The sequence below is a fragment of the Haemorhous mexicanus genome, chromosome 22 (genome assembly GCF_027477595.1).
Source record: "Haemorhous mexicanus isolate bHaeMex1 chromosome 22, bHaeMex1.pri, whole genome shotgun sequence".
NCBI lineage: Eukaryota > Metazoa > Chordata > Aves > Passeriformes > Fringillidae > Haemorhous > Haemorhous mexicanus.
In genome coordinates, this window is record NC_082362.1 from 5,693,219 (window position 1) to 5,715,429 (window position 22,211).

At 55.7% G+C, this 22,211-nt stretch overlaps 1 protein-coding gene and 1 long non-coding RNA gene across 3 annotated transcripts; both read left to right on the top strand.

Moving 5' to 3' along the window:
• The first annotated feature begins 2,679 nt into the window (after window positions 1–2,679).
• MMP28 (matrix metallopeptidase 28) lies at window positions 2,680–21,223 on the top strand. 2 transcript variants are annotated; one of them, XM_059865949.1, is made up of 8 exons: window positions 2,680–2,795; window positions 10,914–10,993; window positions 12,399–12,553; window positions 14,592–14,816; window positions 16,599–16,844; window positions 17,238–17,387; window positions 17,827–17,994; window positions 19,161–21,223. In XM_059865949.1, exons 1-8 carry the CDS (start codon window positions 2,706–2,708, stop codon window positions 19,553–19,555), a joined length of 1,509 nt encoding a protein of 502 aa, XP_059721932.1. In that variant the 5' UTR covers window positions 2,680–2,705; the 3' UTR covers window positions 19,556–21,223. The 2 variants fall into 2 exon arrangements, with proteins under 2 accessions (XP_059721932.1, XP_059721933.1); XM_059865950.1 differs by having other exon boundaries at window positions 14,595–14,816.
• LOC132337523 (uncharacterized) lies at window positions 2,849–4,893 on the top strand. The gene is made up of 2 exons (XR_009489194.1): window positions 2,849–3,408; window positions 3,547–4,893. It is a non-coding gene; the product is annotated as an uncharacterized LOC132337523 (long non-coding RNA).
• Window positions 21,224–22,211: the final 988 nt, after the last annotated feature.

Below are 22,211 nucleotides of genomic sequence, written 5' to 3' on the forward strand. Positions count from 1 at the left end.
GTGTCTGTTCCTGGCTCTGTTTGAGACAGGATACTGGGCAAAACAGACTTTCTAACACATTTTAAGGACACAGGAAAGTCCTTTGACCTGTGAGAACTTACTGTGCACGAATGAAGTACCCAGAAAACAGCATCTGAGCAGAAAAGCTTCACTCTTGTGACAGCCCAAGGAACATTAAGCTACTCATGCCTTGGTGAAGAATTTGACTCCTGCAGGCTGGGATTGGGAGGGAAAGCAATGACTGTGCCTGTCTGACCTGATCCAAAGTCCTGGCTCTGGCCACTTTCCAGCAGCAGGATGAGGATTTTGGGCATTGCCTGGCACAGCACACACTGAGCCATCCTGCTGCTGTACAGCAGCAAACATCTGAAGAATGGCTGTTCTTGAGAGGATGAAAGGGAACAACTTGAACCTGTTCTCAGTGCAGAGCTTTAGAGGTTTTTGATGGTAGGGTCTTGTGCATCACATCCATCTTGGGTAGGAGCTGCCACAGAGGAGTAATGGGGTTGCTGTTTGCTTATCTGTTATGATAAACACTCAGAGCTGCTCTGAGAAAGCTCACGTCACAAGAGCTGTTTCATAATGTTGGTTTATGAGCTCTTGGATCTCACCTCAGACAGGGATCCACTGGTGCTCCAGCTCTTCTCTCTGCAATGCTCAGCTGCTCCTGGTGTGGCCCTGTGGACAAATCAGCCTCCCCATTGCAGACCACATGCCTGTGGTAATGGCATTTAGTTCTCTGTGATGGTCACAGGTCAGTATTCAAATGGTATTAAATTAGGAACACTCTGGATCTCTGAGCTGGGAGGTGTCTTTAGGAAAGGGTTTGGAAATTGAGCTCAGTGAGTGCACTGAGATCTTTTGAGTTAAACCCAAGGGAGCAGGGATTTTCTCTAGAAACCCAAGAAATCAGGGATGATTAGGCAATCAGACCTTGTAACCATCTATTTATCATGACTGTAGTGAATGTTTTACTAAAAGACTTCACTGGTTCTCTGCCACAGGCTTGACTTGTCAGGTTACAGTTTTGGGGTAGAAATTACAAGGATTGAAACTTTTATTTTTTTCCCCATTTCTGAGCTTTCACCTAGCACTGTAAAAGCCGGAAATCTGTTCACCTTTCCACGAGATAGTATTTCTGTTCCTGATACCACTCTGATTACAGCAGCTGCATAAACATCTTCATACTCCCAGCCAAAAGTCTGCACACAACTATGATTTGGCATCCCCAAGGTTGGGCTGAATTCTCCTCCATCTGAATGCCAAACCCCTGAGGACCGAGGCAGCAGCCCCGGGAAATGCCCGGTCGGAAAGCTGGTGGCTCCAGGGGCTGCAGGTGCCCTCCCAGACGCTTCCCCACATTACAATGAGCAGAGGAGGGAGTTTCCTGCTCCTGCTGGAGCCCAGCCAGTCACTTTCTCATCATCCATATTCTTAAGTGGAAGAGCAGATGGATCAGTTGCTTCCTAGATACGGCGCAAACACGGATGCATTTGCAGACAGAGCTGCTCTTGTTTTGAAAGGAAGCGTGAGGCTGACCTGTGTGAGGAGCGGCCATCCCTTGGCTCTCCCTCCTGCCAGGGCTGAGTATTCCCCTCACACCATCCCTCAGGCTGTGCCAACTGTCCACTGTGCTCTCCAGCAGCTCCTCAGTCAGTTCTTACTGGCCCAGCCACAAAACCTTCATTTCTCCCATATTTTTTATCATGTAGCTCAGTGACTCCCCTATTTTTCCATGTTATGTGGATTACTTTTTCTTTCCTTCAAATCCTGCTTCCCCTCCCTGCATCCCTGTCCAGCTGTAAAGCAAAGTGTCACAGGCTCTCTGCAACTCTCTTCAAGCTGCACTCAGCAGATGCTTCTGTAACTTCAGGTTTTGGCATGATTAAAAAGTGGAGGAAGGAGCCTGGGAGCTTTAAAATAGGTGTGGGGTTGAAGCTGGCATGAAAACAAAAGCAGATACAAGTCACATCCTATTTTTTTCCCCTTGAACCAAAGCAGAATCAAAACATCCTTTTGCTTTAGTCAAATTAAAACAAAATAGTCTAACAAAATACTGCTGTGAGTAAACAGAGCTGTGGACTTGTCACTGCAACCCTCAACAACATCAGCTCTGTGAACTGCAGGAGAGCTGAGACAGTGACACGGGTGCAGCAAACAGCCCCTCCCTGCCCACGGGCCACCATGTTCCGTGCCTGGGAGGGAAATTTAAGCAGAAAGAGTGAAACCCACAACCCTGAGTGTGTAACTCACAACCCTGAGTGTGTAACTCACAACCCTGAGTGTGTGGCTATTGTGTAAAGCTTGAGAGAGCACAGCCCTAATATGTGGATTTTGCCAGAGCCCTGAAGAGGGGCTGCACTGCTGGCCCAGCCTTCTGTGCTGCTGAGCTGTGCCGGGCCATGGATGAACACAGGGTTAGGAAAACTGGAGTTGCTTTCTCCTCTTTTCCACAGATTCAAACCGGGCAGTTCCACCGTCCCACCTGGCGGAAGGAGACACGCACCGGCAGGGGATGCTCCCGGGGGACAGGGGCCAGGGGTCATCCCCCGGTGGGTGGCACGGGGGGGGGCCCGAGCAGGGCCAGCCCCTCGGCTCGGTGCTGCCAGCGGAGCCCGGCCCTCGGCCGGAGCCGGGGCTGGGGCCGCCCCCGGGGCCGGGGCGGGGAGAGGCGGCTGGGGCGGCGGCGGCGGAGCGGAGCGGGGATGGCAGCGCCGCTGCGAGCCGCCCTGGCGCTGGGGCTGCTGGCGGCCGCGCAGCCCGCACCGGCCCCGGGACAGCGGCGGCAGGCAGAGGTACGAGCGGCACCGGCAGCGGCAGCGGCAGCGGCGGGGAGGGCGGGAGCGTGTCCTGGCTGTGCGTGTCCCGGGGTGCGCGTGTCCCGTGTGGCCGTGGAGGGGTGTGCGGGTCCCCGGTGTGCGGGTCCCCGGTGTGCCCACGTCCCTGTGCCCCGGCTGTGCCTGTCCCCGTGTGGCCGTGTCCCTGTGTGGCCGTGTCCCCGGTGTGCGTGCCCCTGCTGTGCCCACGTCCCCGTGCCCCGACTGTGCCTGTCCCCACTTGGTTCATGCCCTAGGCGTGCCCATGTCCCTATGCTTGTGCCATAGGTGTGCCCACGCTCTAGATGTGACTGTCCCTGGTGTGCTCATGTCCTGCCAGGTGTGTGCATGTCCCTGTGTGCCCATGCCATGGGTGTGTCTTTGCCTTGGGTGTGCATGTCTCCAGTGTGCCAGTGCCATAGGTGTGTCCGTGCCCCTGGTGTGCCTTTGTCCCTGGTGTGTCCATGCCATGGGTGTCACTGTGTCCCTGGTGTGCCCATGCCCCAGGTGTCACTATGTCCCTGGTGTGCCTGTGTCCCTGGTGTGTCCATGCCCCAGGTGTCACTCTGTCCCTGGTGTGTCCATGCCCCAGGTGTCACTCTGTCCCTGGCGTGCCCATTGTCCCTGGTGTGTCCATGCCCCAGGTGTCACTGTGTCCCTTGTGTGTCCATGCCCCAGGTGTCACTCTGTCCCTGGCGTGCCCATTGTCCCTGGTGTGTCCATGCCCCAGGTGTCACTCTGTCCCTGGTGTGCCCACTGTCCCTGGTGTGCCAGGGCCTCCCCACCCTCACAGGGAAGAATTCCTTCCCAATGTCTGCCCTATTTCAGCTTAAAGCCATTCCTCCTTGTCCTATCTGTCCTTGCCCAAAGTCCCTCTCCAGCTCTCTGGGAGCCCCTTTAGGCACTGGGTGGGGCTCTGTGTGTCCCTGGAGCCTTCTCTTGTCCAGGATGAACAACCCCAGCTCTCCCAGCCCATGTCCAGGTGTCCCCACAGGTGATGTGCACCTGCAAACCTTCTCATCTCCCAGCATTTCATCCCCAGCAGGGGACAAAATCCAGCCCTTCCCCTGCCTGCCTCTCCCCAGGGCTGTCCCCGTCACCTCTGTTTGGATTTCTTCTGTTTGTCCTGCTGTCATTGTCACCCTGTGCCACCATCCATTCCTGTTTGTTTTGGGAGGACAAGGTATGAGATTTGGCTGGTGAACAAAGGTTCATATTGAGGATTTTTTGTTGTTTAGACCTAGATCCAGTGTACATTTGTACAAATGCTTAATTTTCAACCCCAGCCAGCAAGTCCTGGTGAATTAATTGGGATTTTGAGCACATGCTCTGAGAAGGACTCAGGAATGCTCAGAGGCTTGTTTTGATGTGCAGGCTCCTTCTGCTGGGAGATGCTGCTTCAGAGAGGTCATTAATAGTTGTGCTTTTCCCACTGGGCACAAACCTCAGGCCAGCCCCTCATGCCACATGGAGAAAATAAATCTGCAAAGATTTTAATGCTCAGAAAACCAATAATTCAAAATTCACTTTTAAAGAAAACCAACTGATTGGGAAGAACTGGTTTAACAACCCAAACTGCCTTTCCACCCTCATTGGTGACTTCTGAGTTCTTTTCCCTTGAAGCTTCAGAACAGATCCCAGGGTTGTGGCAGATCCCTCCTGAGGGGGTGCTGGGCGAGTGACTTTCCTGTCTCCCTGCCTCAGTTTCCCCAAGGGTATGTGCTGTGCTGCCCAGGGACTTGGGGACAGCACACACACAATGGAAATGCAGAGACTGGGGTGTGGAACTTGTCTAAATAAATGGAGCAGTTAATTTTCTTTCAGGAGGAAGCTGAAATTCTCACATAACATCAAATAGTTCTGGTGATTTGTGGCTTTCAGAGCACTTCCAGGCTTTGCTTCTAAAACTTTTTTTTATTATTCTTTTTAAAAAGGCACAGTTAGCAACAATATGTTGTGTAAACTTAGATGCATAAGTCTGTCAAATGTCCAGTTGTGTGCTTTTCCTGGCTGGTGTCCATGTTTTCACTGCATCTGTACCAATTGCAGTTAAAAAAAAAAAAAACAAACAACAAAACTACATTAAAAAAAAAAAAGGAAAATTCGAAAATTTAATTTGAAACATTTGTATGTGAAATTATCTTATAATCTACAGATAGGAGAGGGCCCAGTGTGAGAGAGCACATTGTTTGGCAGAGCTGTGTCTGGCTGGGCTGTGCTCAGACAGCAGCTGGGGGGTGGTAATGCCCAAAATTCCTGATCCTGGGGCAATTGTGTAAAATACCCGGGGCATGTGAGATCTCAGCCCGTGGGGGGAGTCAGGAGCACGATGAGGTGCTGGACAAAGGACAATGAAGTCCCTACAGAGATTTGTGTGAGAAGCTCCAAGTGACATAAAAACTGAGGAGAAATTTGAGAAAAACAGGGAATGGGAACTGAGAGCTGGGCTAACAGACTGAATAATTCTAATTTAAGAAATTTTTTTTCCAATTTTTTCCCTCTGTCCTGCGCTTCTCCTTCCCATCTTGCAGTATTTGAATGCTTCCAGATATGTTTTGATATATTTAATATTCTTCCCCTTATCAAACCAAGGTCTCAGATTTCGGGCTCTGGGCTGGGAAATGCTCCAGCATTTCTGAGCTGCTTTAGGAGCAGGATGCTGTTGGGATGGGTGCAGGACGCTGAGCACAGCTGGATGGAGGGAGGCACCACGCAGACCCGGTGGGGCTGGGATCTCAGCCGGGGCACGGCGCATCCCACATCTTCCCTCTGAAACAAGGTGGAGAAATCCTCCTTCCTATAAAAAATCCCTGCTGTTCAGCCTCAGCACGATGGAGGGAGAGGTGGAGAGGAGGAGGAATTCCCCCTCTGATGTGGAGAGGAGGAGGAATTCCCCCTCTGAGGCATCGCCGGGCTCTGCATCCCCCCGAGCCCGCGTCTCGGAGCCGCTGCCGCCGGCGCGGATGTGGCGAGCGGCTCCGGGTGCCCCGGCGATCCCCCGGTGTGATTTCCACCCCGTGAGTCACCGCAGCACGAACAGCTCGCCTTTCTTCCCGCTTCTCCCCCAAAACAATCCCCGCTTGTTCGGGCAAACCTCGCCCGCCGGGCAGGGGCCGCGGCCGCCGGAGCGGGGCCGGCGCCTTCCCCCGCTCCCAGCCGGTGGAGCGCAGGACTCGTTTCCTTTCTCTCCTCAGACACCACAACACAACCAGGCTGCGTGACCAGACTGGTTTGTCAGCCGCTCTGGTATTCGCAGGGGAAGGTTTGGCCAAGCCCGGGGTTCTTCCCTGGTTTCCCCAAGAGTTTTGGGTCGCGTTCTGCAGTTTTGGTGGTGCAGCCCATCAGGTGTGGGGTGCTGCAGAGTTAGCACTGATTCATGGGTTGGTTTGGCTTGAAAGGACCGTAAATCTCCTCCCATTCCACCCCCTGCCACACCTTCCACTAGACCAAGTTGCTCCAAGCCCCATCCAGTTAGTGAAACCAGGAGGGGTTTTAGCTAGGCCAGGCTTACTGCTCCTCAGCTGTACAAGATGGAGTGGGAAAATAAAAGGAGTTTAGAAGACCCCAACTCCACATCTTCAGTGGCAAGTGGATTATTTGCTGCTAAAGTAGATTTTAGGAGTGGTAGGTGGGACAGGAGGTGCAGCAGGAGAATCCCAGCAGCCTGGGATGGGATGGGATGGGATGGGATGGGATGGGATGGGATGGGATGGGATGGGATGGGATGGGATGGGATGCTTGGGGCTTTCACCAGGCTCCATCCCCAGAGCAGGGAATCAGCTGAGGTTTCCTTGCCCCATCCCCAGTGCAGGGAATCAGCCGAGGCTTCCCTGCCTTTCCAGCGGGAGGACAGCCAGGCTCTGCTCGCTAATGTCCCTTCTCGTGTGTCTCCCGGCGTCCATAGATGTAATATTTATAGAGATACTTACACACACACTTAAACAAAAGCGGCGCTGGGGCTCTGCCTGAGGCTTTGCAGGGATGAGCGGAAGCAAATGAGCGTTTTAATTGCTGTGACATCTCCTGGAGGCAGCTGGCAGGCAGCAGGGAGCCGATGGGCAGGAGGAGCCGCTGCTCCCTCTGTGACCACGCCAAAACACGCCCCGGGCCAGCTCTGCTGGTGTGTGTGCTGGGGGAAACTGAGGCTAAAAAGCAGGAGGCTCTGTGCCCATTTTAGCCGTGAGATGATGTGGGATGAGCCTGGGGATGCTGGAACCAGGGTTTAGGATCCACCTGGGCTGTCTCATGGTTTTGAAACAAATGACTTTAAAGGTGCAGCTTGTGGTGGCACCGCCTGTAACCATGACAGAAAACACCTGGGTGAGATTAAACCCTTTTCTGACCCAGAGATGGAGCAACTGAGAGGTGTTCTAAAAACTTTTATTCTATTTTCAGTCTCATGTGAAGGGTGAGACAATACAGATGCTACAATCCACACCAGCACAATCAGAAGCCAGCTATTTTCTAATAACAATACATTATAAACACTTCTTGGCCTGGCCTTTGGCAGGATGGGATCCCTTCCCTGCCCTGCCGGGGATGGAGGAGAGAGATGGGGTTTGTTCCCTGCAGAGCAGAGGGACCACGGTCAGCAGGAGCTGTGTGAGGCTTCTCCGGTACTCAGCTGGCAGAGAGCCAGCAGCGGCGTGGCTGGAGGGCAGGAGCCGATCCTGCTGTCTCGGCACTCCCGTTATCCCGGCTTCCAGGGGGAGGGCTAATTGTGTTTGCCGCTGGCTGTCTTCCACCCGGGATGCCTGTGGTGGAGGGCAAGGTGTTTCCTTGGCTTTAGCCAAGGCAGAGATGACTTCCAGGGTTGTAACAGGCGCCACATCAGAGCCCTGAGATGGGAAGGGCCCCTCTGTCTCCCCCAGCCTCCTCCCCTGTCCCCGGAGGTTCTCTGCCCCAGCCCTGGCTCGCAGGCAGCCAGACCCGTGCTCCTCTCCCTCCCTCGTGCAGAGGGGGAGCTGGGCATATTTCATATTAATGCTTCTCTTGGTTTCCTGCTGTTTTTCTTTTCCCATTGTATGGAAAAGAGCATTTCCCCGTCTGGGGCAGGAGGGAGGGGGTTTCCCAGCACGGCCAGACTTTGCCTTGCAGCCTCTGGAGAGGTTGAATGGGCTGGTGCCAGATTCCAGCCAGCCCTGCCAGAGCCTGGCTGGGCTCTGGGGGTTGTGCAGTGCTGGGGGAGCCTTGAGCACTGGTTTGGGCACAGGACACTGGGGCATAGGGCTCTTGGGTTGCCCTGGATCCCAAAAATTCCCCGGATTTGTATGCTCTGTGCTTGGATAAATACCTGGCAGAGATCAGCACATCCCTCTCCTGCAGCTCTGTGTTTCCAAGACCACCATCACCCTTAGCTGACAGCAGATGTGTCTAGAAAACACAATAGAATTTCTCCTGATGGTTTTGCAGCTGGAGAGTTGGTGCCTGTGTCTGAGAACCTCCATGTGGCACGGGCCAGAAACCACAGAGAAAATGCTGCTTTGCTTGGGCCTGCAAAGCTCAAGGAGCTCTGGGCAGGAATGATAAAGCCAAGTGGCCTCTGTGCCTCCTGGTGCTGCTCAAGAGCAGCTGCTGGGACAGGGGTTGCTTTTTTCATTGTGCACCCTGATGTGTCCAGATGGGGTTTCAAGCCTCCATGAGATCATGGTGAGGAAAAACCATTTTCACGCTTTAATGATGGGATTGTGCTGGGCTACAGGCAAGGAAAGGGCTTCAGGTTGTGCTGAGGGAATGCAAAATCGTGTTAGAAAAGGTTCAGACCCTGATGTGAGAGCCAGGACTTCCCATCCAGGTGTTCAGCTCACATTTATCTGCAGTGATGTCAACACTGGCATCTTCCCCCTGTAACTGGTGATTCACCATGTAACTGGTGTTTTTGTGCTTCTGGAGGAGAATTTCATGGAAATACAAGCACAGGGGAAAAGGATGAGATCCCTTCTCCTCTACAGATACTCTCAGAGGGCTCCAAGCCATCCCATCCTCAGGATGCTCCTCCATCCCTGCATGCCCACCCCGAGCTGCTGCTGGGTTTTGCTCCTGGTACCCCTGTGAGGGTGGGGTTATCCCAGTGTGGCTGGGGAATGGCAAGTGCAGGCTGGATGGCAAACCCTGGGCAGAGCTGTTGTGGCTTCTCCTGACAAACAAACCAATGCTCTCCCTGCCACTGTGGCACTTGCCTGATTTACCCTGACTCACTGACCACTGTGAGGTGTCTGGGTGACTCTGGCCATGCTCAGGCTCCTCCTGCTGCAGCCTGGCACTGCTGGGATGAGCTGCTGGTGCCTCCAGCTGAGACAGGCAGCTTGGGTGGGAAAACCAGCCAAATTCTTTGTGTGGGGCTGGGTAAAGAGCGTGTCCAGGCAGGAATCTGTGCTGGTCCTCTGCCAGAGGGGGATGCTCCAGGTAGAGGGGGTGTAAAGGAGGAGATGAAACTGGAGGAGATGAAACTGGAGGAGATGAGGGCTGCAGAGCACACGTGGGTGTGCCTGCCCACACGGGGTGACGTGTTTGGGGATGACATGAGGATGACTGTTCATGGCAAGCAGAAGGTCTGGGCAGGAGGAGGAGAGGGAGAGGCCCTGGCACACCTCGGGACTGCCACATCCATAAACCATTCCTGCTCCTTGCCAGGTGACAAGGCCCTGGAGGAGCTGCTGCCTCCTCTGCAGGGACATGAAGGAGAACTGGGTCACCCACAGTCAGGAGCAGCACTGAGTGGAAGTCATCACTCCAACCCCTTCCTTTGCCCGGCCGAGATGAGCCGGGGGCGGGGAAACAGCTTTAAAAACCCCCAGAGGGCACCAGCCGTGCTCTCTGGGCCATCCCGTGGCATTCCCGGTGCTCAGCACACCGCTCCTTTGGGATGTGGGGAGGGGAAGCCGCCACTTTCACTTTTTATTCTGATTATTATTCATTGCTGAAACTCGGCTCTGCCGCTCTAACAGGATGCTGGGCAGCTTGTTTGTCTCCCGCAGACATCCCTGACGGCGGGGCAGGCGGGCGTGGAGCATTCCTGTGACCCCGGCTATTAACTCCTTTAAAAGCAGCCCCGGAGCAGCCCGAGCCGTTTATTTTCTTTAACATACAATTTAAGCGCTGGAGCAAGTTCAGAGAGGCAATCTCCGTCCGTGTCAGCGGCCGATAAGAAGAAGAATGGTTTGGCAAAGCAAATTGCGCCCACTTTGCAGCAGCACATCCTGCGTGGGGATGGGGGAGGCTGAGCCCGGCCCCAGCTCACCCCGCCCGGGGCACTCCGGCCTTGTTGGATCCCTGCCTGGAGCCAGGGCTATCAGAGCTGAGGGTTTGGTCGCCTCTGGCTGCGGATGGGATGGCAGCAGAGGTGTTTGATCTCTCTCTTTCCTCCTACGCCTCCCTCGTGGCCAAAACCCCCAAAAGCCAAATAAAATGATGGGGAGGAGACGCACAGGAACCTGTATGGGCACGGCTGCTTGAGGTGCAGAGCTCCCAGGAGCAAAACAAGCGGGCAGTTCAGGTTTGCAGCACTGTTTGCCACCTCATCTCCTTTTCTTCCCCTTCCCAAGCCAACACGTGCTCTGGGCTGCACCTTTCCCGTTTTCTCTTGCAGCTCTTCCTGAGAAATACAGCTACCCTGGGGAGCTGGGGCTGGCACACTCATTTACCTGCAGTGATGTCACCACTGGCATCTCCCCCCTGCACCCTCACGTGTAACTGGTGATTTTGTGCTTCTGGAGGAGAATTTCATGGAAATACAAGCACAGGGGAAAAGGATGAGATCCCTTCTCCTCTACAGATACTCTCAGAGGGCTCCAAGCCATCCCATCCCCAGGATGCTCCTCCATCCCTGCATGCCCATCCCGAGCTGCTGCTGGGTTTTGCTCCTGGTACCCCTGTGAGGGTGGGGTTATCCCGGTGTGGGCTGGGGAATGGCAAGTGCAGGCTGGATGGTAAACCCTGGGCAGAGCTGTTGTGGCTTCTCCTGACAAACAAACCAATGCAAAACAAAACAAGCGGGCAGTTTGGGTTTGCAGCACTGTTTGCCACCTCATCTCCTTTTCCCCTCCCTTCCCAAGCCAACACGTGTTCTGAGCTGCACCTTTCCCATTTTTCTTGCAGCTCTTCCTGGAGAAATACGGCTACTTCAGGGAGCCGGGGGCCGGCAGGCACAGCCCCGCCGAGTTCACCGCGGCGCTGAGGTAGGAGCCTTTTATCCAACGCTGCACTCCAGCTGCAGCCATGCTGCCAGCGCCCCGAGGGGATTTTTTTGCAGCCAGAGGGGTCTTTTTGCAGCTGGAGGCTCTGTGTCTCATGGTCTGATGCTAAAGCACAGCCAGTCCTTTTTGGAGAGGCGGGTCCGTGCCCGGTCCCGCAGCTGGGTGCCGGCTGCTGGCACCCGGCTCTCGCTGCTTTATTCGCCTTTTATGGCCCGGAGCTCGCCTGCAATAAAATCTGCGGGAGGCCGAGCTTGGGGACGGCTGGGAGATGTCGGGGGGGGGGAGAGCTGCCGGCTCCTGCCTGGGCTTCTCCTAAGGACATCACCTCTGGGAGCATCCCGGGCTTGACCTTGCGCAAAGCCAAATGCAAAATTAAATGCGAAGTCAAATAACTGGGATTAAAACCGGGAAAAGGCATTTTTAAGCTCCGTTTTTAGACTCCTTTGCCCTGCTAGGAGGCGACCACAGGTCAGCTGTGGTTGCAGAGCCAAATCCTTCTTGTTTTATCAACTGGATGAAGTTGTGACGCTGGGGTGTGAAGCTTGTGGGGTGAAAATCCTGGGTCAGGTCAAACCCCCGGCACAAACATACCCAAACCCCCAGCACAAACATACCCAAACCCTGGGCACAATCATACCCAAACCCCTGGCACAAACATCCCCAAACCCCCGTCACAAACATCCCCAAACCCCTGCACCAACATCCCCAAACCCCCAGCACAAACATCCCCAAACCCCTGGGCACAAACATCCCCAAACCCCCGGCACAAACATCCCCAAACCCCCGTCACAAACATCCCCAAACCCCCAGCACAAACATCCCCAAACCCCTGGGCACAAACACCCCCAAACCCCTGGCACAAACATCCCCAAACCCCTGGCACAAACATCCCCAAACCCCCGTCACAAACATCCCCAAACCCCCAGCACAAACATCCCCAAACCCCTGGGCACAAACACCCCCAAACCCTCAGCACAAACATCCCCAAACCCCCAGCACAAACATCCCCAAACCCCTGGGCACAAACATCCCCAAACCCCTGGCACAAACATCCCCAAACCCCTGCACCAACATCCCCAAACCCCCAGCACAAACACCCCCAAACCCCCAGCACAAACACCCCCAAACCCTCAGCACAAACATCCCCAAACCCTCAGCACAAACATCCCCAAACCCTCAGCACAAACACCCCCAAACCCCTGCACAAACATCCCCAAACCCTCAGCACAAACATCCCCAAACCCTCAGCACAAACATCCCCAAACCCCTGGGCACAAACATCCCCAAACCCCCAGCACAAACACCCCCAAACCCCCAGCGCAAACACCCCCAAATCCCACCACGGGGGTTCTGCATGTGGCTGCTGATGTCTCCCATCCTCCCGCAGGGATTTCCAGCGGGTGACCCACCTCCCGCCCAGCGGGGTGCTGGATGCCCCCACCCTCCATCAGATGGCTCTGCCCAGGTGTGGCACGGATGACGGGCACGGCCGCGCTGCCGGGGCACCGCCCGCCCCGCGCCGCCGGCGCACGGCGCAGCACGGTGAGCACCGGCCCCGGGGCTCCCGGGGGCGTTTGGGGTCTGGGCTGCTCGGCTCTCCCGTCCTGGACTCGTGGGGAAGCTGCTCTGGGTGGGAGGTGCAGCCCCACTGGCACAGCATTTAGCCCAGGACACGCTGGGAGGTTATTTTGAAAGCAGTGATTAGAGGCTTGACTCCCACTTTTGGGGAATTCAGCTCTCTGGGGTGGTTTTACTGCTGCTGTGGGAGCCAGGAGATCTCCCAGAGAGCACTCAGGTCACCATGGCCCCACACTCAGCTGTGCTGGCATGATCTGGGGGGCAGGGGCTGGCACACAGTGAAGTTATCCCCAGGATTTGCTGACCTTTGGGACTTCTAATGCATATTAGGGACACAGCAGTACCCAAAAACCTGCCAGCACTTGGCTGCCTGACCCAAGAGTCATTTCACCCATATTAAGGGGTTTAACTCTGCTCCAAGCATCCTTCTGTGCTCCTGTGTGTCCAGGACTGGGCCTCTTGTCCCTTGTGAGCTCTCTTTGGGCTTGCAGATGAGATATTGGATTCCTAGAGAGCAGGAGGGCCAGGGCCAGCTGTGCTCAGGACATGGGAAAAATGAAGGGGAGATTAAGAAAAGGCTCTGTGCTGTGTCAGGCTGTCTGTGCATCTGGCAGGGCTGGCCATGGACAGCCCCAAGAGAGCCCTGTCATCCTCCTCCAGCCTCTAGATTTCCTCCCAAAGCTCCAGCATGTGTCCCTTGCAGGAGCCATCCTGTGCCCAGGACATGTGGGCAGTGAGCAGAGCAGGAAGGGCATAGAGCAGGAGGTGGGCAAACAGGAGCAGCCAGTGCCCTGTGGCTCATGGGGCTCCTTTCTGGGCATCACAAAAGTGGGTGGGTAGCCAGAGGTGCCCAATGGCTCAAGGAAAGGGCAGAAAGGGCTCACTGTGATTATTCTCTGGTGGTCTGATGCCACAGGCAGCAGGGATGGGACAGCACCACATCTGTACCCGCGGGCTGGATGGGAGACAGGGGATGCCTGCAGGGCTGGTGGCACCAGCCAGGAAGGCTGGGGAGGGTTTTGTGCTGTTTATCCTGCTTGAAGCAGGAGCCCCTGGCAGCTGAGCCAGCACAGTGCTTTGTTATCCCCCCTTTCCCAGCGGGATCTCCCCTGGGCAGCCCCTGTGTCCCTCATCCCGCTGGCTTGGGGCACTCCCAGAGCCCAGCACGGGGGCAAAGCCAAGCTCTCCTCTTCCCAAGAGCCAGCCTTGCTAAGCCAGCCTTGCCCAACCTCCTCTGGTGGTGGATGCTCTGCTCCTGTGGAGGGAAGGATGGGATGCCAGGCTTTGTTTTAGGGCTGCAGCCATCCAGGCAGCTTTTAGCTTTTGCTGTGCAGAGTGGAATCTCATCTGTGTCCTTTTGGAGCTGGAGGCCATCACTGCAGTGGGAACTGATTCTGTCCACAGGAGTGTGACCAGATAGCCCAGAGTGTCCCCAGCCATGGGGAGAAGGAGGCAGAGCTGGGCTGGGATGTGTACCAGCTTTGCTGGGAGGCTCAGCCCAGAGGCAGAGCAGTGAGCTCTGGTGTGCTGCCAGCTCTGTTCCCCCTGTTTTCCTGCACATCTGGAGCAGAGGCTGATGCTGGAGGTCTGTCCCCACTCCCACGCCTCAGCACCAGCTCTGGCACCCACATCCCCCCAGGGTCCCACAGCTTTTTTCCTGCTCCCAGATGCCTCCAGATAAATGTAATCCCAGGGCTCTGGGGTCCCACAGCTGCCAAGGGGTATTGGAGGAGGAGGAGAAGGAGGAGGAGGAGGAGGAGGAAGGTGCTGCAATGCTGCTCAGCACCTATGTGAGCTCTCATCTTTGCCCTCCTGCATGATAGGGGGGTTGTGGAGCTTAGGGGCAGTCACAGCACTTGTTCCCTTCATCCGGGTCCCCAGCTGTCCTTGTAGCATCAGGGCTCTGTCCCCTCTGACAGCTTTTAAGGAAGCAGTCTGGGACAGATGGAGCCCTGCTCATCCTGTCTCCCTGCCACGGCGGTGGCCTTGTCCCTGTCCCCAGCAGGAGGGCGGTGGCCGAAGCGGCACCTGACGTACCGCGTGGTGAACCGCCCGCCCTACCTGCCGCAGCACGGCGTGCGCCTGGCCGTGCGCGCCGCCTTCCAGCTCTGGAGCAACGTGTCCTCCCTGCTCTTCTGGGAGGCCCAGGATGGCCCCGCCGACATCCGCCTCACCTTCTTCCACGGGGACCACAACGATGGACTCAACAATGCCTTCGATGGGCCAGGTGCTGGTCGCTTCCTCCTCGTAAGCTTCTCTTTGTAAGGTGGGCTCTTCCCCCGCGGGGAGGAGGGCTGGGCTTGTGCTGGGCTGGGGGGGATGGAGGCTCTGCGGTGTCTCCAGCCCAGTTTGTACCAGTTTGCTGTCGGATTTGGGGTCTGATTTGCTGTCTGATTTGCTGTCTGATTTAGAGTCTCCCCTCCCAACTCTGCAACTGAGGTCTGTCGCCACATTTCTCTTCACAGAGAAAAGCAAGGCACAATTCTTCCCAAGAATATTTCTGGGTTTCACATTCTCTGAACCTCAGAGAAAGGAAAACCTAATCTTATCTTATTTGCTGTGCTTGTGTTTGTGCAAAAGTAGAATGCAATATGGAGATTGTTTACCCAAAGTGATGATGTTTTGTTTCCTTGGCCTGTCAGGTGTGTGAGTCGGGACTGTGGGCTGACAGTCACGAGTTTCAGTGCAGTGGAGTGCTTGGCAGATTCAGTTTAGATGTAATGTAATATAGAATAATATAGTATAATAAAGTAATTAATTAGCCTTCTGATAAGATGGAGTCAGATGCATCATTTTCTCCCCTTTGTTGGGAGCAAAGATATCCACAATAGAGGTCTGCCAGCAAGGCAGCTGAGATGCTCCTCAAGGAGCCCCACAACACCCTCCAAACAAGGGCTCCTCCAAAAAGACCTAAAACTGACTCACATTTGGGCAAAGCAGAGCTGCATGTTGTGGCAATGTTCCTCACTCAGGGCTCACCCAATGTGGAATTTTTCTTCACTCAGGGTCACCAGTTGTGGGAATTTACAGGCAACCCCGACGTGGGAAGAGATGAGAATCTTGACTCCATATTTCAGAAGGCTGATTTATTATTTTATGATATATATTATATTAAAAGAAAATGATATACTAAAACTATGCTAAAAAATAGAAAGGATTTAATCAGAAGGCTAGCAAGGAAAAGAATGGAATGGAATGGAATGGAATGGAATGGAATGGAATGGAATGGAATGGAATGGAATGGAATGGAACGGAATGATGATAAAATCTTGTGACTGACCAGAGTCCGAGACAGCTGGACTGTGATTGACCATTAATTAAAAACAACCACATGAGACCAATCAAGGATGCACCTGTTGCATTCCACAGCAGCACATAATTATTGCTTACATTTCGTTTCTGAGGCCTCTCAGCTTCTCAGGAGAAACAAATCCTAGCAAAAGGATTTTTCATAAAATGCCATGGCGACATTATGTGCCGGGGTCTATTCCGACCTCCTACTGAGAGCGGATTTGCTGCACGGGCTGGATAGCTCAGTCCTTTATGGGGACAGACTGCCCGAGAACCCAAGCAGCTCTTAGCTGCTGGCAGCCTTAGCAAGCTTAAGGGATATCAGCTCTTTTAGTGATTATCAGCTCTTTGTCACTTCAGCTCTACTTGCAAGGTGCAGATGCAGAGAGAGGAGAAGGCAGTCCTGGCGTTCCACAGCCATGTCTTTATTGGGGGGTCTGTGAAGGGTTCCAGTGACGGCTCTTCTGACCAGAATGGGCTAAACCAGCCCATTACACAGGGCAAAGGGGGACCAGAAATTGTCCAGTAGCAGGGGATAAGGAGAAGTGACCTATGGGGTTACAGAGAGATAAGCAGGGGTCCGAGAGGCAGAAGAGAGGGGCATCTTTGCTATTTCACCGTGACTTGGCACTTCCTACCTTTAAACCTCTTCCCTCCACGCGGCCCTAGCAGGCCCTGTGCCTGCTACAGTGGTCCCTGATGGCTCTGGTGTCCCCAGGAGGTGCCCTGGCCCACGCCTTCTTCCCCCGGCGAGGAGAAGCGCACTTTGACAGCGCCGAGCGCTGGTCCCTGCACAGCGGCAAGGGGCGCAACCTGTTCATCGTGGTGGCCCACGAGGTGGGGCACACGCTGGGGCTGCAGCACTCGCCCGTCAAGAGCGCCCTCATGTCACCCTACTACAAGAAGCTCAGCAAGGATTTTGTCCTCAGCTGGGATGATATCTTGGCCATCCAGAGTTTGTACGGTGAGCCTGGCTTCCCTGGGAATCCCTGCGTTCCTGCAGGGTTGTGCTCTGGGGTGGAGAGCGAGCAGTAGGGGTGGGAGCAGGTCACTGAAAGGGGAGGGGGCTGCAGTCACATGGGGCCATTCCTGTGTGTGGCTGGGGAGGAAAATGCTGGAGAGGTGGAACAGGTGCCAGGGCCTCCAGGGCAGGGAAGGTTGGGTTTGCTGCCCACTTGTCTGCTGGTGCATGTTTTTTGGGGTACCAAGGGATTTTTGTCACCATCAGGTAGAGTGAAATAAGAACCAGACATTGGGACAAGGGGTCTTTGGAGTCTTGGGAGTCCCAGTCCTGTACTTTGGGAAAAGTTGTTTTTCTGCCCCTTCTCCAGACTCATCACCCCTTGTTCCATCCCAGGAAAGCCCACCAAGGGCTCGGCCATCCAGCTCCCAGGAAAGGTCTTCACTCACTTCCAGGACTGGAACACGGACCTTTACAGCAGGGACCGGCAGCAGAGGAGCCTCAGCACCTATTACTGCCACTCCTTCTTCGACGCCATAACCGCCGGTGGGTGCAGGCCAGTGTGACCCCCTCCCAAAACCTGCACCCTACCCCTTGTCCCAGTGCTGCTGCAGCTCCCAGTGGAGGGAAAGGAGGGTTTGACTGGTCCACTGGCACTGGTGGCATCACTCATGCACAGTGCACCTTGAGGGCACAGCAATGTGTCTGAAGCAAGGAAAACACCCGAAAACTTGGGCCATGGCAAGGATTAATCACTGCAGGAGCTCAGCTGTGCTAGATAAGCCTTGAACTGTGGCCAGCATTTATCCTCTCATGCCTGGAGGGGAGGCAATGGATCCTGGAAGCTGAGGGGGTGGCTGGAAGGGCAGGAGGAAGGATCCAAACCCCGAGGATCCCCAAAGCACCACGGGGCTGCACAGGGAGGAGAGAGGATCTGGGTAGCAGTGGAGGGTGGTTCAATAACATTTCTCCCTCTGCCTCACAGATGGGGATCACAACCTCTACATCTTCAAGGGCAGCCACTACTGGGTGGTGTCAGCCAGTGGCAATGCCAGCGAGCCCCAGGCACTGCAGCCACGCTGGCCCGGCCTCCCCGCCGGCATCGACGCCTGCGCCTGGTCCCAGAGCAGTGGCAAGTTCTACTTCTTCAAAGGTGGGTGAGGCAGGGCTCTCCCCTCGGGGCTGCCACTGCTGGAGCCACACCACTCCTGTTTGTGTCCCCTCCACTCTGTCTGGAGCCACACCACTCCTGTTTGTGTCCCCTCCCAGTGCAGAGCTGGGGCATTGCTGCACCCTGGGCTGGGTGCCCTGTCATGGGTGAACCACATGGCCCTGGCAGCCACATCACCTCCTCGTGCCTCAGTTTCCCCATCAGGAGAGCAGCACTCACTGGTGTGTCCAAGCAAATCCAGGTGCAGTGGTGGGTCTTGGGGAGAAACTGCTCCCCAAAACACGAGGTGCAGGGGAGTACGTGGGGGTTTCATGGTGCACAGGGATCTCTGTGCTGTGCCTGGAGGCTGAGCTGCCCCAGCAGCTGGGATGCCATCCCTAAACTGTCCCAGCAGCTGGGATACCATCTCTAAACTGCCCCAGCAGCTGGGATACCATCCATGAGCTCCCTGGGAGCTGGGATACCATCCCTAAACTGCCCCAGGAGCTGGGATATCATCCATGAAGAGCTGGGATACCATCCATGAGCTGCCCAGCAGCCATATGGGGAGAGGAAGGTCAAACCAGGCAGCCTGGCTGCCAGGGTCAGCCCCAGCTTTTAATGGAAAGCAGTCCCTGGCTGCTCAGAAAAGGGGCTTTGTGCTGCAGCTGGGTGAGAGCCAAAGCCCCTCTGCCTCCCCAGCCCTCGCTGCTCCCTCTGTCCTCCCCAGGGCTGCATCAGGCTGTGCCTTGTGAGCAGAAAGGGGCTTTTGTCTGCCCTGTTGGGGACAGGGTGCTGTGGGGACAGCCAAGCCACCGGTCCCCATCACAGTTCCTGCTGCAGGGCTGGGTTTGGATGCCCCAGCCTCAGCTGGATGTGTTTCTGTCTGTCCCATTCGCTGTGCAGGGTCAGGGGGCAGGCTTGCCAGAAGCAGCATGGTGGTGGCCTTGATCTGTCCCTGGTGGTCCCTTTCCACACTGCCAAGCCCCTGAGCTGCCGTGCCTCAGTTTCCCCCCGGCCTGGTCCTCGGGGCAGCCCCGTCACCAGTTGGGATGGATGTCACTGACCCTTCACAAGGCTGGTCCTATGGCCGAGTCTGTCCACCTCTCCTGGAGCTCGTCCCGCCAGGGTCCCCTCTGGGGTGTGCTCTAGCCCTGCCCGTCCCGCAGGTGGCCGATGCTGGCGCTACGCGGGCTCCGAGCTGGAGGAGGGATTCCCCCGCAAATGCAGCGCCCTGGGGCTGCCTCGGCACCCGGACACCGCGCTCTACTTCCAGCAGCTCCGGCGGCTCGTCCTCTTCAAAGGCGCCAAGTACTTCGTGGTGGGCGAGGATCCCCTGGCCGTGGAGCCCTACTACCCGCGCAGCCTGCGGGACTGGGCAGGGCTGCCCCCGGGCACCGCCGGCGCTCTCACCCACCGCGACCGCTCCGTCTACTTCTTTCGGGATGATCACTACTGGAAATTCGACCAGGATAAGCTGCAGGTGGTGGCCACGGGCAAATGGGCCACGCAGCTGGCGTGGATGGGCTGCTGGGACGCCAACAGTGAGCAGGTCCTGTTCTGAGCGCAGCCAGGTGGGATGAAACGGGGGTCTGGACCTCACCTCGCCTGGATCCCTCCGGGTGTGACTCTGCTCCCTGTCTGAGGATGGCTGGGCAGGGACAGGCTGCCCCTGGGTGGCTGGAGCCGTGGGATGGTGGAGCAGTGACCCAGCAGAGCTTGGATGCAGCTGGGACAGAGCCAGGTGTGCCACAGCCAGGTGGCCTGCAGGCTTTGGGACTGTATTTTTTTATAACAGACCACAGAAAAAAATGTATCAGCCGTGGAGACTGCAAGCACAGCCACTTCTGTTAGCTTTCAGGATATTGTTACACGTGTTTTTCAAACCAGGACTGGGCTTTGGTGATACTTTTTGATATCTTTGTTGATACTTGTTGATATCTGTCATTTTCCCACGATCAGGCGGAGAAGTGTCTCGCTGCTGATTGCTGTGGGGTTTGGATGGTTTTCAGTAACAGACTGACAACATCTCCTGCTTAAAACTTAAAGAAAGGAGACATTTGGACAAAAAATTTGGGTCCATGTGGAGCTTTGCCCCTGCTGTTTGTTCAGACCCTGAGGTATGGAGGGTTGGGGATGCTTTGCTGGGCTGTGCTCACACCCCAGTGCTCTGCTGAGGCACCACCTGGAGACCCCAGCACAGTGGGATTTTGGGGCTGAAAGTAGCAGGGTTTGCTGTAGGAGCCTCTTTGGGGTGGAGAGGAAAGGGGGGCTCAGCTGAGCTGCTGGCCACAGGCAGCAGGAGCATTGGCTTTGGGTGGGTTTTGGGTGCCTGGGTGGGTTCTCCTGGGCTGTGCTCACCTGGCAGCCCTCACAGAAGGTGCCTGTGCTCCGCTGCCTCTGCAAGGGACAGGATCAGGGAATTTCTGACTCCCTGGGCCTCACCCGGTGAACAGGGGTGACAAATAACTGGGGGAGGAGGGGAAGAGGAGAGGGTGAGCAGGACAGAGGGACATGTCTGTGCATGCAGGCTCGCAGGGACAGTGTGGCTGCATATTCCTCATTCCTTTCCCAAGGCAGGCTCCCCACCTGGAAACGCCTCTGGCTCCTGGGCAGGGTCACCAGTCCTGTCTGCAAAGGGCCATGGTGCCCCAGGGCTGGGGGATGGACCTCAGCTTCCCAGGGCTGGGATTCTGAGGCATTGGTGCTGAGCAAGACAGGGCTCAGCTTTATCAAATGATTTCTTGAAACCATTTGTGCAGTGGTTCTGCCAGGACTCAGAGCCCTGCACTGCTCTGCTCCTGCTGTGCTGGCAGGGTGCTGTGCTGGGGTGCCACGCCAGGGTGCCCTCCTGATGCCAGCAGCTTCAAGGATTCCTCTTTCCCTCATCTTTGCCCTTTCTAGACCCTCCCTGCAGAGCAGGGCTTGCCCTAAGCAGGGTGCCAGGGCTGGTACTTCCCGAGGGCTTTCGGTGGTGCCCGATGCCAGCTGAGCTGTGGGTTTGGCAGGATGGGGAGCCAGCACTCCTCCCATTCTCCATAACACTTGTGAGTGAGCCCTTCATGTGCAGACACAGACACAGGGTCTCCATCTGCCCAAAACCTCAGGGGACTTTCCACTGTTTCCAGAGAAACACACATTGTCATAGGAATTGAATGGCAATAAGGTGACGTGGCCTGCAGGGAGTCCCGAGGGCTTGGAGACCTGACAGCAAATAAAACCAGCCTCTGGATATGTGGTGTTGGGATTTGTGCTTGTTTTCATGTCACACGTTGAGTTTGGGTTGTGTTTTTAAAAGCAAATCTCCAGTTTCCTGACAGGGCTGTGTTTAAGATGCCTGTGGGTGTTTGGGGTTGGAGAGGGGATTGCTGAATTTGGCCTCGGCTTTCATGCTGGCAGGATCAAAGAGGGGAGATGGATCCCACTGAAAACTCACTGATGGCGATGCAAACATGGAAATTCTCTTTCTCGCTTCAGCCCCAAATTACTGAGGATTTTTCCACGCTTTGGAATGTGTTAATAGGTTTCTCCCCAGGCTGAATTAATTCATTATCCCTTTTCCTGTCCCCTTAGGAGAAAGCCAGGCATCCCATGTGCTGTGTGACTGGAGGCTGAGGATGGGACTACCTCAAATCCTCTCCCCTTTTGGGTTTTCCATCTCTTCCTTGGCTTGCTGCCATGTGTTTCCTGGAGCTGTGTCCTGTGGGAAGTTTTGGGGCCCTGTGATGCTGCCAGGGCTGGGCTGAGCTCAGCATTGCAGTCAGGGGTAGTCAGGTCACTCTGCTGTGTCCCCTGTACCCCATCAGTCTGGGGGGGGGTCTGGGGGAGGTGAACTCACACCCTGAGCCTTTCAACCCACCCCCCTGGGTGTCCTGGATGGAAATCCAGCTCCTCAAGGGTTCTTTTCTCCTGCTGGGCTCCCTGGCTGGGCACATCAGGCGCAGACTCCCCCAGCCTGCCTCACATTCCCCAGACAGAATAGCTGGGATTCTTGCATTCCCTGCCCCAAAATGACCCCGGCTGGACACCGAGCTGCAGTGACATCAGCAGCTGGCTACAGGGACAGGATGGGTCCCCACCACAGCAGGGAGCCCACAAAGCCCAGGAGAGGCTCTGCTTTGGCCCCGAGGTGTGAACACCTCCCTGCTAGATTTGTTTTTTGCAGAGGTACCTGGGTGCTGTGACAGCTCTGCAAGGCCTGGCTTAGGGAGGGAGTGTCC

What these genes read in the sequence shown, in the direction of transcription:
- MMP28 (XM_059865949.1), top strand. Translation starts at nt 2,706, where the DNA reads ATGGCAGCGCCGCTGCGAGCCGCCCTGGCGCTGGGGCTGCTGGCGGCC. An exon ending in GGCCATCCAGAGTTTGTACG is followed by an intron (nt 16,845 to 17,237) that starts GTGAGCCTGGCT and finishes GTTCCATCCCAG; the next exon opens with GAAAGCCCACCAAGGGCTCG. An exon ending in CAAGTTCTACTTCTTCAAAG is followed by an intron (nt 17,995 to 19,160) that starts GTGGGTGAGGCA and finishes CCCGTCCCGCAG; the next exon opens with GTGGCCGATGCTGGCGCTAC.